Source organism: Phragmites australis, chromosome 2 (assembly GCF_958298935.1).
Source record: "Phragmites australis chromosome 2, lpPhrAust1.1, whole genome shotgun sequence".
Lineage (NCBI taxonomy): Eukaryota > Viridiplantae > Streptophyta > Magnoliopsida > Poales > Poaceae > Phragmites > Phragmites australis.
In genome coordinates, this window is record NC_084922.1 from 11114922 (window position 1) to 11129840 (window position 14919).

General features: G+C 43.5%; 1 protein-coding gene and 2 non-coding genes across 3 annotated transcripts; all 3 read right to left on the reverse strand.

The window, feature by feature from the left end:
* Positions 1 to 7410: 7410 nt before the first annotated feature.
* On the reverse strand, positions 7411 to 11820 carry LOC133902696 (uncharacterized). The gene is made up of 5 exons (XM_062344168.1): positions 11635 to 11820; positions 11462 to 11522; positions 8894 to 8959; positions 8562 to 8765; positions 7411 to 8477 (listed from the first exon to the last, which is right to left on the reverse strand). Exons 1-5 carry the CDS (start codon positions 11818 to 11820, stop codon positions 7411 to 7413), a joined length of 1584 nt encoding a protein of 527 aa, XP_062200152.1.
* Positions 11140 to 11227, reverse strand: LOC133910371 (small nucleolar RNA Z102/R77). Its single transcript, XR_009908538.1, has one exon. It is a non-coding gene; the product is annotated as a small nucleolar RNA Z102/R77 (small nucleolar RNA).
* On the reverse strand, positions 11393 to 11494 carry LOC133910369 (small nucleolar RNA Z101). Its single transcript, XR_009908537.1, has one exon. It is a non-coding gene; the product is annotated as a small nucleolar RNA Z101 (small nucleolar RNA).
* Positions 11821 to 14919: the final 3099 nt, after the last annotated feature.

The following is a 14919-nucleotide window of genomic DNA, read 5'->3' on the forward strand; positions in this document are numbered from 1 at the left end:
GGAGGGGCTGGGCGACGGCAGTGGTGCAAGGCAGGCTTGGGGTGGCATGGGGCTGGGCAGGGGCGGCACGGGGCTAGTGGCGATGGGGTGGCGCTGGGCAGGGAGGGGCTAGGTAGTGGCAACGGTGCTGGGCAGGCTAGGGGCGGTGAGGCTTTGCCGCTCGGGGTGGCACGAGGTTCGCGATGATGGTGCGACGCGGGGCGGGGAGGGGCTGGGCGGCGACGATGTGGCTCGGGGCGAGGCTGGGTGATGCTCGAATGGCGTGGTGGCGCCTGGTGACGGATGGGCGGCGTGGTAATGCATGGTGGCAGGGAGCCAGCCAGGGAGGCGAGCTAAGTGGCAGCTGGGGGGTTAGGGGTGATTGGAGTTGGAATATTAGGGTTAGGAAAAGTAAGACCCACGTGTCATATATATATGACAAAAAAGCAGGAGAGCTGCGTTTTCAATCATTAGAAGGAAAAAAGGCCAGGTACAAGGACCCAAAGAAAAAAAAATACAACATCACAAACAAGAAAAAGTTCGTCGGATGGACTAAGGAAAAGAAAAAGAAGCTAAACAACGACGTCTAAAACAATCCGTTGGGAAACAACACAGACCTCAAGACCACATCATGAAATATGTCGTGTGTTATCGTTACCAAGCCCGCCGCCAAACGACAAAATAGCTCCGACTTCACCATGGTGGGCCTCAGCCTTTGCCTCGATATTGCTTCACTTCACGTGCATGATCCTCAAAGAACAAACTTGCCTCGCATCATCGTTGACAAGCTCGTCGTGCGCCCATGACGCAACAGCTTCAACTTCCCCTAAGCATGGCCGTCCTTCGTGATCCACCGTGGAGCACAGCTCAAGGAGACAAAAACCTCATCATGTGATTCAAATGGACCATCGCCTCCCACTGTGAGGCCCGCAGACCCCAAGGCGCCGAAACAAGCACCATAGCCAGACGGAAGCTTCAACTTTATCGGAAGGTGTCATCATCGCTGCCAATCTGCACCAACGCCAGCAGACAACCACAACGAGGGTTGGGGGAAACAAGAGCACCTCGACGCAATGCCGACGGACATCCAACACATGGCAGTAATCTCCAAGGCAACGCCTCCAAGGGGGACACGACATCAATGATGTCGTCGTTGCTCGATCCGGCGAGCTAGATCTAGGTTTTCACCTGGAGAATCCATTGAGGGTTAGGTGAAACAGGAGCACCTTGACAAAGCCTCTAAGGAGAAGAATGACACCCATGGGCATCGCCGTTGTCGGAACCGGTAGAACGTCGAGTGGTTTTTCACCCAGAGCTTCTGCACCAACCCACCGCACGTGTTGAACCGAACCGCCGGCGACCACCACGCGCAACCAAACCTCTGCACTAACCCACCGCATGTGTCATATATATTAACGGGTAAACGGGTTCCATGAGTACGGATATGCCTTACCCATACCCGTACCCGTACCCATATACCCGTCGGGTAGTGATTTGTGCCCATGAACATACCCACATGTAGCAAATAAGGAACAAACCTAACCCTATTAGGGTATTTTTCCCACTGGTAAATGGACAAAACTGCCATCCATAGATATAGTTATCTTTATTTTTTGATAGGATAATCTAATTTTTTATTTGGTTGGATGGATGAGATGAGTCAATTTTCTGTTTAGTTGATGGGGTTAGAGTGCATAGGATGAGTCAATTTTCTGTTTGATTGGATAGATTGGATAAACTAAGTTGGTGATGATGATCTTTTGGTGAAATTACCCTTTAATAGTAGTTGATTTTTATAAGCATTTGGATGAATTTGTGCATGTTTGAATTAGTTTGAATTAAAAATAGAATATCACATAAAATGATAAAAATATATATAAACGAAGCATTACAAAACAAACTCACTTTTTCACTAAATAACTTAGATTTGAAAATATTTTTATAAATTAGTATATCATATGAGAATAATATTAGTAAATTTTTCTAGATTTTTGAGAATTTATTTGAGGCAAAAATTTCTAAAAATTATAAAATTAGATTTCTTTGGAAAATTCTAATTAATTATTGGCTCATGCTTTTTGGATCAAACTAATTAAAACAAATTACTACTGAGCTATAGTTTTCTTATAAAAATATTTAGAATTTTTAAATTATTCTTATAATTTTAAATAAAATCGAGAGTTAAATGGAAAACACGGGCGTACACCGACCACAACGGAGGAACAAACCCGCCTGCAGAACGCGAGCACAGGAACATGGGGGCGGCGGCATCCGGATCTGAAGGAATATTCCCTTCGATTGGATGACTATGTGCGCTCCTGATCCAGGACGATCCTATCCACCTCTAGTACAGTGAATCAAATACCACCTAAGATCCGCTATAATTACGTCTATTAAGAGGAGTGTTGCCTCTTATAATTGCAGTTGTTGTAGCCGACCCTATGATAGAATGGAGTCACCTAAACATGGGCATTAGTGTCCCACTTTAGCTTTAAACATGGGCATTTGTATCTCTGAAACTCGAATTGTTTCTTCTTCTTGGTGAGATTCTATCTGAGTTAAGGACGTGATGATAGAGATGCGTACCTTACCTTTCCAAATCACATGGTTGACAATCACGTGCGCTCGAAGAATTATGTGCAAGCGTGTCTAGAATTATGAGCCAGAGATAAACTCACCACACACGTCACATCACATTTGCGTAATAATAAGTACCGGAATTAGATTCAACAGTCATACGGTACTGGTAAACCCTTGCCAAATCTGAAAAAAAAAAGGTCCGACTATAAATTAGTCGACTAAAATCGGAGGGAATCTCAATCGACGGATCAGAGCTGTTTGATCTAGAACGGATGCCATCCCTTCATCTTCTTTCTCACAATTTCTCTCTCGCCGTCTCACATATGTGCCTCCGCCTCCCGCTCTCCTCCGATAATCCCTAGCGGCGTCCCTGTCGTTGGGTCCGCCTCTACTACCCTCGCCACGCTAACCCCTCGACATGCGATACCCTCACCTTATCCCTGCTCACTAGAGGTCTGTCGCTCGCCCATGGCCAGCGATGCCCCCTCCCCCGCCTCGTCATGCCACCCCCACCTCCTCCGTCTGGCCTGCCTCCACCGAAGCCATTTCTAAGCTCGGTAGCCATGGAGACTCATCGGAGACCCGCCGATGAAAACCCCTTCCCCTAAACTCCGGTGACCGAGAGCATGTCTATTGAAATCAAGGGCGATTTTAGTCGACTATACTGTAGTAAATACGAAAAAAAACCCTAAATGTTATTTGGATTCCTCAAAAAACCCATCTTAATAATTCATAATTAACCTCTTTTTATAATACTCCCTACCCAAGTAGAGTTGGTTCTGTAAGGGTTAAAGTATTACCACAACTAGAATAGATTCATGGTTGATCCATGGTAGATGCGGCTTTAGCTCAATTTCATGTGGCTCGGGATAACGCCGTGACCAGGGTTCCAAAATTTGACGGTTACCGATCTAAAATCGCGATAACTGGCCATCTCGGTTCAGCTCGGTTTCAGAAACCGAACGGTAACCGAATTTGAATTAAAAAAAATTGAAAAAATAAAAAAATTCAAAAACAAATCTTAAAAAAACTAAACACAATTCTAAGACCTTATGTGAAATTTGTTTTCAAAAATAATATCTTTTGAATCATATTCTATAGGGAAGAAGTTTAAAAAAATGAAAAAAGTTGAAACATGCGGCTCAGTTAATAACTCATGTTAAGAAAAAATTTAATATACAAAAACATATTTTTCTTGTGTAGAACGTATCTTAAAAGTATCTTTAAAATTGATTGCACTTTATTTATGATTTTTACAAAGTTCACAAGCATAAAGTGAATATGTTAAGAAACAGCACTGTAATTAACTTTTTTATGTCTACTATTTTTTTTTCTACGTAAATCATAGTATAAATAAACTAAAGTTTAATAAAAGTGGTTTCACTAATTTTTGAGGTGTGATGGGTCAGTTATGAATTAATCTAGTTGCAACACATTTACACAATCCTGCATGTTATAATAACTAATTCATGAGTTCATGTATTTTTAAAAGACATAGGATCATGTAAGAAGACTAACAAAATTAGTTTCATGATTTTTGGACTAGCAAAAAGTAAACTATGTATTTAACTTGGTATAACAAATACATTTTCTCACAGAAAATTTTGAACTTTTTCATGAGTGTAAATACTTTTATCATGTAGATCATGTTACAAGGAAACTAACAAAATTTATTTCACTTGATTTGAAGCTCAGATGAATTAGTAATTGATTTTACTTAATTTGAAGCTCAGATGAATTAGTAATTGATTTTACAAGATTGAGATAATTTTTGGGTTTTTTTTGTTGAACTTCACTGAAAATCAAGAAAACTGCTCGATAAATCGAGAAAATCGAGCGCTTACCGATAAAACCGAGCGGTTACCGACAATGCGAAAAATTCGAGAAAACCGTTCGATAAATCGGAAAAACCACTCAGTAACCGGTCCAATTAGATCGGTTACCGAGCGGCTAAAATCGTGATTTTTCTGAAAAATTTCAAATTTATTCAAATAAATTTTATCTAATTTTTTTTAAAAATTTGAGTAATTGCCACGGTAATCACGATTTTTCGGTTACCTGATCGGTAACGTAAACCATGGCCGTGACGATTGCTCAAGAGGAAAGTAACCTGCTTCCGAGTACTGAATAAGATGGTGACTCGTGTTACATACACGGGGAAATGGAGGTGACATGACCCGTGCAAGTTCTGAAATGGAGGTGGCATGACTTCAGCTCAATTTTATTGTCAATATTCGGTATACGATATGTCGAATACACCGTGTATCGAATATAGGTTTTCTGCAGTGCGGTCATGTCAACTCATATCGCTGTACACAAAGAGTATATTCGGCACTTCGTATGTCGAAATACGGTATTGTAGCCCATATTCGGCACACAGTGTGCCGAATATGGTTGGGCTCGCGGTTTTTTGGCATACGGTGTATCGAAATTTTATTTTCGGTAAATGATGTGCCGAATATGAATATTAAAATTGTAAATACGATAATACATTATCTATTTTAGCAAATAGGCTCATGTATAATATCTAATTTTGGATTTTCCCCTAATTTTACAGATGTTTGATGTTGCATAAAAACGTAGGATACCCAAAGCATAGTCGTGCCGGATAAGGACTCAACCATTCTGTCTTCTTCACATGTTCAATGTTAACAGACATGTTGGGGCTACAAAGCAGCCTGCCATCTCCCTCACCTCCAAGTCCCAACAGGGAAAATCATTTCGGTTCCTAGCCATTCCTGTGGTCAGTATCTTGTCCGTCCATCCATTCCTGTGGTCAGTATCTTATCCATCCATCCTATATTGAGATTAGTTCTATATGACTCCTATCTTTGTATTTTGGTTGTATTGTATTATTTCTTTAAGTGTGTCATAGCAGATACGATAGGACATAAAGAAGGTGAGCTGGTGAGAAAGTAGGTGAAGACCAGCAGAGCAAGGAGATTATTGCCAGGACATTCAATGCATTTTCAATTTTGAATCACAGTCATGTCCTAATATAGGGAACAAATAGATGGAAAATATGGATATGGTGCTTCCACTTTTGAATTTTGAACCACAACCATGACAGGTCCGGTCACTCATGCTTTTATTGACCTTTTTCTCTACTAGTACTTGATCAAGGTATAATATTTTGAATTTTGAATCCTTTATCACCAAAGAGAGCTATTTTTTAGTACAAAATCGTGACACTGAACATGTATAAGCTTGTGTTCAGATATATAATCGTGTCATTAAACATATCCAAACTTATGTTCAGATACATAATCATGCCATTGAACATATCCAAGCTTGTATTCAGGTACAGAATCGTGCATGTACACGATACATGACGCATGAAAACTTTGAATATATAATACTAATACGTCTTGCACTATTAAAATTTGAAGAAATAAGATATGCACCACATATTAACATTTAAAGAAACGGGTAGTTATATAAACTAATAACAATAGCGTAAATAATTACTCGAAGGAACATCATATCGCTACACTAGAAAAAATTAAGTGATATCTATTAAAATATATACATATATAATAAGCATGCACCAGGCCACATTTCTACATTGACCAAACACCATAAACAAAGTACACTTACCACTAGGTACCTATCCATACTTTAAAAAAATAAAAAACTTATTAAATCTTGAATATTAGAGATACGTACCATTTAAATACCATTAGGAATAAGATACACGTAATCCAAATTAACACCCTACAACACCACAAGAGAGCCCCCTCCACCATGGACGATCTATAAGCCCCACAGCCATCGGGTCCACATCAACCCCAGCCGATGACCTCCCCACCGTGGATCCACCGTGAGGGACAATATCCATCACGTGAAAATATAAGCTACAAGGCACCATTCTTCAATCGGTAGAAGTAGCCAGCAAAGCCCTCCTAAGACGGCAAACGGCACTCCTAGAGTCAGTGGACAGGGCAACACGGATTCGTTGATTGGTACCTCTTTCCACATGGAATTGTTAGGGCCACCCCTCTTGGCTGCCAGCGAGGAGCAAATCCATCAGCGTACAGTCCGACAACATAAGGGGTGGATCTAGCTACCAAAAACTCCATCAAAGACTGATGAAGTGGAGACGATGCATATCTAACCGACGACGAGGTCATGTACCAACCTCACCGTGGATAGCCCACGACAAGCTCCCTGTATCGGCCTTACCGTGAATGGCTGTGGCTGTCATAGATCTCTATTGCCTCTTGCATGGTTCCATACCAACTCACCAATTCACCAATGGTGAGCTCAAGGTTCAACTTACCGACCGGAGGTCGGTTACCGACCTCCGGCGGTAACCGAAAAAGCGCGGTAACCGCGGTAACCGGCCAAAAATTCAAAAAAATTCGGAGAAAATTCATTCGGCAAATTTTAAATTTTTGCGAAAAAATCGGATTTTTTGGCTCTCGGTAACCGGTCGGTTTGGACCGGTTACCGAGCGGTTTGCTCGATAATTCGAGCGGTTTGCTCGGTTACCGACAGGTCGAAAACCGAGCGCATTTGTGCAATTACCGAGCGATTTTTAGCAGTTACCGACATGTGTGGATGCATTTTCAATAATTAAGGTGTAAATCATAATAAACAAATAATTGGCCACTAAATCATGAGGAAAAATAGTATATAACCATGATATGTTTTCTAATATCATATAAAAATTTGGCATGACCTTTGCTAATTTTTTTATGTTTCGAAGGCAACAAACAGATAGTAATAGCAATTGAAGCACGAACATATAATTATTGTTTCGAATATATGCGTATATTACATATGTAGCGCCTGAAATTAATAAATATATATGGAATTATCATGACCTTCGAAAGGAAATCTGCATCACCTTTAGAACCACCAGCTTGGGGGCCGATTACATTCGGCCATAGTGTACTCATCGGTGGACATTAGCATTAGCCGTCGTGTCGATAGTAACTCTGCTTTGAACTCAGCCCAAGTTTGTCCTGTCCATGCAGAAGTGGTTGACCATTGTCCTTGCAAAGTGGCATAAAACTCAGGGTCTTGCCACTCATAGACCCACTGAATAGGAGGCTCTAAATGAGCATTGGAGGTAGGATAGTGGTACGGATACGATCCAGAACTACTCTCCATGCCATAGCTGCTGGAATAGCTCGCACTATCTTGTGGTCCATCGTGGCCACCATGTGTTATATGCCTTGGTGAGGATGGAGCACCGTGGTCCCGATCTTGCGTGGCATGTGAAAACTGACTCTCACCAGTGAATTGCACAGGAGGAACGACAGATGTTTGGCCTGGATGAGCATCACCGCCCTGACCATCATCATCACCGCTGTCAGTCTTTGAGCTGCTGTCATTCGATTCTTGGTAAGTCGGGCTCTTTGGGTCACTATTCGTGCTCTCATCGCTTTGCACTTGTCTTTTGCCCTTGCCCTTAGTCCTCTTGCTCTTCTTTCTTTGCGTCATTTGCTTCTTCCTCTTTCCCGTGTGTGTGTCACCAACCGTTGTAGCAGCCCATTGTTGCAAGTCAGGTGTGTTCACTGTGTCTGTCACCAGGTGAGTAGGCAAGGGTACGTCGCTATCTGTGTCCTCCTCGTCAAGCTCAGGGGCTGCATTTGATCTCCCGGTCTCCATCCAGTCCCGGAGCGGATTGTTATCCTCATTCAATGTGAGCTCCATAAGCCGCTGAAATGGATCATCATCAAGAGTTGACCTGATACCTGCATCCAAGTTGTTCTGTATTCTCAGGTTGTAGTTGACATACACCAACTTATGGAGCTTCTTGTAGCTTAATCGGTTGCAAACTTTGGTGTGGATGAAAGCAAATGTACTCCAGTTCCTCTCACAACCACTAGATGAGGCGCACTGTGACACTAGGCGTCTAGCAAGCATTGATAGTGTAGGTGTAGATGAACCAAACATGGACCACCATTGCGCTGCAAGTAGGTATAGTGATATGAGGCTCAGAAAAGTAGGTATAGTGATATGAGGCTCAGATAGATATGTAAAAATCTTCGTACCCGGATGAGTCCTGCCGTCACAAGCCATCCGTGCAGCTAGAGGACCTGAGAATGAGAGAGACTTTGTCCAATACGTTTCAGCCTCAATAAGTGCTTCCGCGGCAGTAGTAACATCAGTCAGCCGCTCAAATGCCTCACGGAGATCTTCGAACAAGGTTGGACCTGTGCCATACGCGTAATGCGTGCGGGGGTTCAAAGCGGCCGCTGCAAGTTGACGATCAAAACATTAGTACTAAAAGCATTAGAAACACAAGCATTTGAAAAGTGGTAGGAGTGTATTACCGGCATTCATGTATGTCAATAATAAATTCATTACACACTAAATCACTCACCCCATTTTTGTGTTTCTTTAACTGCAGCGATAAAGAATGCATCGTCCGCCCTTCTGCCAGGAATGCCTGAAGTGTGAAAAAATTTGGACCATGCCACACCAATAGCTTCCTTCGCTTTCTTTCCCTTGGCACTCCATGACCCGGTGTCAATCCTCGGTTGCACAGGGGCTTTTGCTAAAGCAACATTGTAATCCCGGACACTTGGTGGTGGCTCCCTTGTTGACGATGCTCTTCTAAGCATCCTCTTTAATACAGATCCCCCTCTGTCAGTACCACTACCACCTCCATGCTCATAGGACTCGCCTGACCTCCTCCTAAACTCTTCCTCATCCCTCGATTGACCTACGGCACGCTGCACCTGTTCCTCTTCCGTGTCCTCATTGTCGCTTGTCAAATCTACTTGAACTCTAGCTGATTCTTGCCTCCGAAGCCTCTCGTCTGCCTTTCCCTTCCTCTTATCTTTTGCCCTATCTAGCTCACGTATGAAATAATCACGTACATCTGGAGGCACCCTATCACAGTGTACAACATTTGATCCGCGCCCTGCCAAATGTTATTTCAATCTTGTGGCACCACCGCCTCTCTTCGACTTATTGCAATAATTACACCTAAAACCCGGAGCCAAATTGTCCCCATGCTGCCATACCACATCTTTATCTGTCATTGACTAGTTTGCAATTTCTCTGTACGAAGAAATAATCTCGAAGGTTAGCCTACTAATACATATGCCAACATGTGTTCAAATCGTTACCCAACTCAATTGAACAAAAATTATCAATGCTTACCTAACTAATAAACTAATTTGACCGCATATTAACATCATATACACCTACATAACCGATTATGTAGCACATATGTTACCATCATTCACATGTACATGAACAATTCAATGTAATAAGGTCTGTAGCTCAACGATTCACCCGAGCTCAACACCGAACAATGCATTTCACATTAAAGAACTACTACACAGTTCACAACCGAAGTAATAATGCATTGCATCGTCAAAATAACATGATACCGACAGCTACATTGCTAAAATCGAGCTAACTACATCGGTTACCGACCAATAATGAACAAAAATCGAGCCCTATTTAACGGTTACCGAACGGGGGAAAACGGTTACCGACAGTGCTCCACTCTCCGCGCCCGAGCAGGTGACGATGTCGGTTACCGAATTAAGTCAGTCGGTAACCGAGCTGAAGCGGTCGGTTACCGATTCTTCACCGCCGGAGTCGCGCCGTCCTTCCACGGATTCGATCGCCCTGTCGCCGGAGCCGCTCTAGCAGCTCGTGAACTCGCGATGGGGAAAGTGGAACCTTGCCTGGACGCGCTTACCGACGCCACCTTATCCTTTCACCGTGGGCCACAAATGGGCCAGAGTATACTGTTCAGTCGGCCCAGAACAGAAACGAGCCCATTAGAAATATGTCCGCACTTTGCTCATCAATTTGGATGTCGAAACAATATTTTTTTTAAGTTTCGTTTTCACAGATACTCTTAAAATTACCTCTAGTTTTTTATCAGATTTTTTTGGATTTTTTTTTCAATTTCGGTTTGAATTATTTGAATTCAAATTCGGTAACCGAACGATTTCTGAAACCGAGCCGCAGCGGGAAGGTCGGTAACCGCGAATTTTGGGCGGTTACCGTCGCATTTTTGAACCCTGGGTGAGCTCAGCACCATGAAGAGGATCGAAGGAGGTGAGAGATAGAAAGAGGGTGGAAAAAATAAGTACAACAAGAGAGAGCTGTCCTTTTATTTTGTACCCGATCAGTCCCTGTAAGATAGATCTCTCGTATTAATATAGGTTAATATGTTTATTTGTTTTCTTGACGATCAGGATATCAGCAACCCAGTTGCCGGAACTAGAAAATCCCTTCCCGTCCCAACAGCACTGATCAACCAGATTGATTTCATAGCCCATGCAACACTGGCATCAAATGGTTATGGATGTGACGGCAAAATCTAGCCCAGTTCAATAGTTCGGACTCTCCTGGCCCGTCCTCTCTCTCAAAGTCGGTTAATCCAGCCGTCACAAATTCAAGAGTTTCCGATATTATTTCAATGTGAGGTGTATGAGTAATTTAAATTCTACTGAGTTATGATGGTAGTTCATCAGATTGGAGCGGGAAGGTTGAATGTCTGGAAAGAACAGCAGCTGAAGAAATCAAATGCATCGATATAAACCAGACTATTAAAAAACAAAAACATATCGGAAATCTACACAAGATTAGAAGAACGTGGGGAGATGATCAGATAGAGCTAATACAGATTCGAGGCCATCATGGCGGCCAGTCAAACCAATAGGGAAACATTCTCGTCATCATATCATCTCCAACTTGTTAAAGCAAATTGAATATTTTTTTCTCAAGAAAAACGTCGACAAGAAGAACATCTAAGGACAAACCTAGCAAGGCATGAAAAGGGCAAAAGAAATCCATCGACGCACAAAAGAGCAAGAGATGGAGGGATTAATCTGGGATTAGGTGAAAAAAAGGATGGATGCATCAGATCTCCAAGGTGAAAAAAAGGGTGTGACATCACAGAGATGCCTCAGACGCAAATTACCCATTAAAACTTGTGACTCCTCATCTGCATTCGCATCTGCATCCATATGAACCCACGGCTCCTCCAAGCAACAACAAAAAGATCAACAGAAAAGAAAAAAAAGGAAGGGATCCAAACAACAAGAAACCACAGCAGCCAAGAGAAGACAACACCAAAATCCATCACCAACAAACCGCATCTTCCTCCGACAACCGGAAAGGAGAAGTCGCCACTCCAAGATCGAACGGATTAACCAGGACGGCGATGGGAGGAGGGTGACGGGGCGCCCGGGTAATATATGGAGCGGAGCGGGTAGGAAACCGAGCGGAGGTGGCGTGGCTAGGGTTTTGTTTCCAGGGGCCTTTCTGTCGGCGCGGCATTCCGCATCGGACGGCTCAGGCGGCACCAGCCGTGTTACGCACGGACAGCCTAGATGGGTGTGGGTCCCACCAGTCAGGCCAAGGTGGGTTGGCATGAAGTTTCTTGCATCGGGCCAGCCTTCCGCGGCCCAACCGCACGGGTCGATTCGGCATTTCGCGGCAAAACAGAAGAAGATAGCTCCTGCAGCTGCAGCCTGCCTGGAGGCAAAACCAGTGTTATCTGACGTTAGTGTTGGAATCCGATCCGGATTCTATATGAAACCAGGATCTGTCTCAGGTTAGGCCTAATGGGATTCTGTTCCAGATAGAGGTTTTTGTTTTTTTGAGGAATGAAGGGTCTGTATTCATTCATAAGCAAAGTACAGGGACCCATTGAAATGTTTGTAGTGCCTACTGCACTGGACAAGGGGATCTATGAGCTAAAAGTTTCACAGGAGAGCAAACATGATGGATGAGAGTTAGCTTGTTTTGCTAATTAAATTAGCTGCTAATTTGTTGGTTGTCCAGTCTTGCCATCTTGATTACGGTTGGCAGTCACGGAAGGCATACAACACACTGTACTCAAGGTGCAATCAACGTTGGCCATCCATCCTCAGCTGCTGCATAGCATAGCATACCACAACTCTTTTCTCCGGAGGAGACAGGCCGAGTTCATTTTCCAGCAATCACAGGCTATTTTCTGTGGGGATTTTCCATTTGTGATTTTCTGTGTCTTGTATCCCGATACTTGTAGATCACAAACATGTCCTCTACAAGTTGGACCAGTTGGACACTAGTACATGACAGACGTAGCTCATCACCTGCCTATGTATCTAACGATGTACTTCATCTAAAAGAAACTATGTATCTAACGATGGAGCACATAGCTTCAGTTACACCAAACTCTTGAGACTAGTTCGATAGGATTGCAATGTAACATAAATAATGAACAAACTATATTCAAATTTGAACTTCACATTGGTTGATGTTCTAATTATATATACAGGAAAAGAGTGCCCGCTCCTAAACGGGCATCTAATGCCCAACGGGTGAATTAACCGTTGGCAGTTGATTACAATCGGTTTCTAACATTTCCCCTTAATCAATGCTGGTCTATGTATATATTATCTTGAGAACTTATCTAAAAACTCTATGGCACAAATATGAGGAAAGTAACAGTGATATGCTGTTAAAACTCCTTTAAAACTCAATGAAAAAATAAGGAGAAAATGATATAATATGTATTGATTTTTATCTCTTTGTAAACTCATACAAGAAAAACCTTTTAAAACAAAAACCTATCGGTGAATAGAATAGGGGTCCCTGTTCTATGGTCCCACAGCTGGCGATTCCAGTTGGTAGAAGATTTTTTCCTGCATCAGGGTCCCATCGCGCGACCAGTTTATGCCTTTATGACCAGGATCCTTACCACAGAAGGAAATTTCACGACCAGCCTTCGCTAGTCACAGGATAGGTACTCACCAAACTAGTCTATTTTTATTAAGTGCTTTCCACTCAAGTATCTTTCATTCCTAGACACTCCTCCCCGGTGGACAGGTCGAGGCCAGTACAGAGGTGTCATGCCCTGTCCCGTAGTATTAACTGCTACAGGACGGGCTCGCAGGCATGGCAGACTGCTTCACAGGTACACGTGCGAGACCAGTGATGGGACAAGACAGGTTGGCTGACCCGGGTAAGGTGATCATGGAGGTGTCCAACTGATGGGACGGGCTTGACAGTATCTTCAGAGCAAAAGGGGCCCACTTGTAAGCTCTCCCTCTCTCTGGTATATAAAGAGAGGAGGATCCGGTTTATAAGGGGGAGAACTAGTTCTAAAACACTGATAATCAAATACATAGGACGTATGGCTATTATTCTTTTGGAGGCCTGAACCTGAATAATCCATGAGTTCTTGAGTTCATAGCATTCGCGCCCCGCAAGCATTGTTCATGCGCCCCTCGACTGATACACCCCAGAATCATTGTTAGGGATTAACCCTCGATAGTTGGTGCGCCAGGTAGGGGGGCGCGTTTCTGCGTTCCAGTGAGTATTAGAAATTAGATTAGGCTACTCATGGCCGGATTCACGGTAACCACTGAGTCCCGTTCCAAGGACCCCGGTCACCACGGGAAATTTGCCATGGGATACGACCCAGATGAGCCAGGTGCGCTCCAGAGTTTAGATATTGGATCAGAATCCAAAGGTTTCAAAATTCAAAAAAGACCATGTAGCAGAGAGCGGCATAGGCCCCTATGTCCTAGGTACTTGCAGCGAGCTCCAGGCCATATGCCCCAGGGGTGCTAGCCCCGGTAACTATGGCACTGCCGCCCACCGCGTCGGGATGAACTGCCCACCAACTTGTGCGGTCCTCTTCACCAAAGTGCCCTCCGCAGTGTGAACCAGAGCCATCGGCCACACGAGATTCCTAACTAGGTTAAAGGATGTTTAGAAACTGACTGAATGTGTTTTTTTTCCTTGTTCAGGGTCATCTTGTGGATCGGAAATAGGATCTTTCGCTCTTCAAGTTTTGATAGAAAGAATGATCACTTTCGGCAGATACTAGGAACATGAGCAACTACCAGGATCTCAACAGGTGACCCTTTTTCTCCTCTTGTACTAACCACTCCTTGATCAGATGAGGAGTCATTGCCCTATTTTGTAGCTACCCCCACAGGTCACGGGAGCGTTACCGGTCATCGAGCGGTGGGTGCTTTTTGCAACCAGAGATGAATAGGCATAGGACCACACTTGTTGGTAGGCCGTTCATATTGAATGGACTGGGGGCTAGAGCGATCTTGACTCCATCGACTAGCGACACCTTCAGGTATACATTTCAATTAATTTTTTAGGACATCAAATAATGTTACGGAGTATGAGGGTCTCTTATCTGGAATACGAGCAGCCTCCGCAGGAGGAGTAAAATACCCACTAGTGATGAGGGACTCGCTACTGGCTATGAGCTGAGTGCAAAGGGTTTCCTACGCTTAGACTAGATGATGGCGATATACGTCTCTAAAGTGAGAAAGCTAGAGTGACGCTTCGTCGGTTTTGAAGTCAAGCACGTCCCTCACAAGGACGACTTCCTAGTCAATGGGCTGGCCTGTCTAGCCTCTTCTCGTG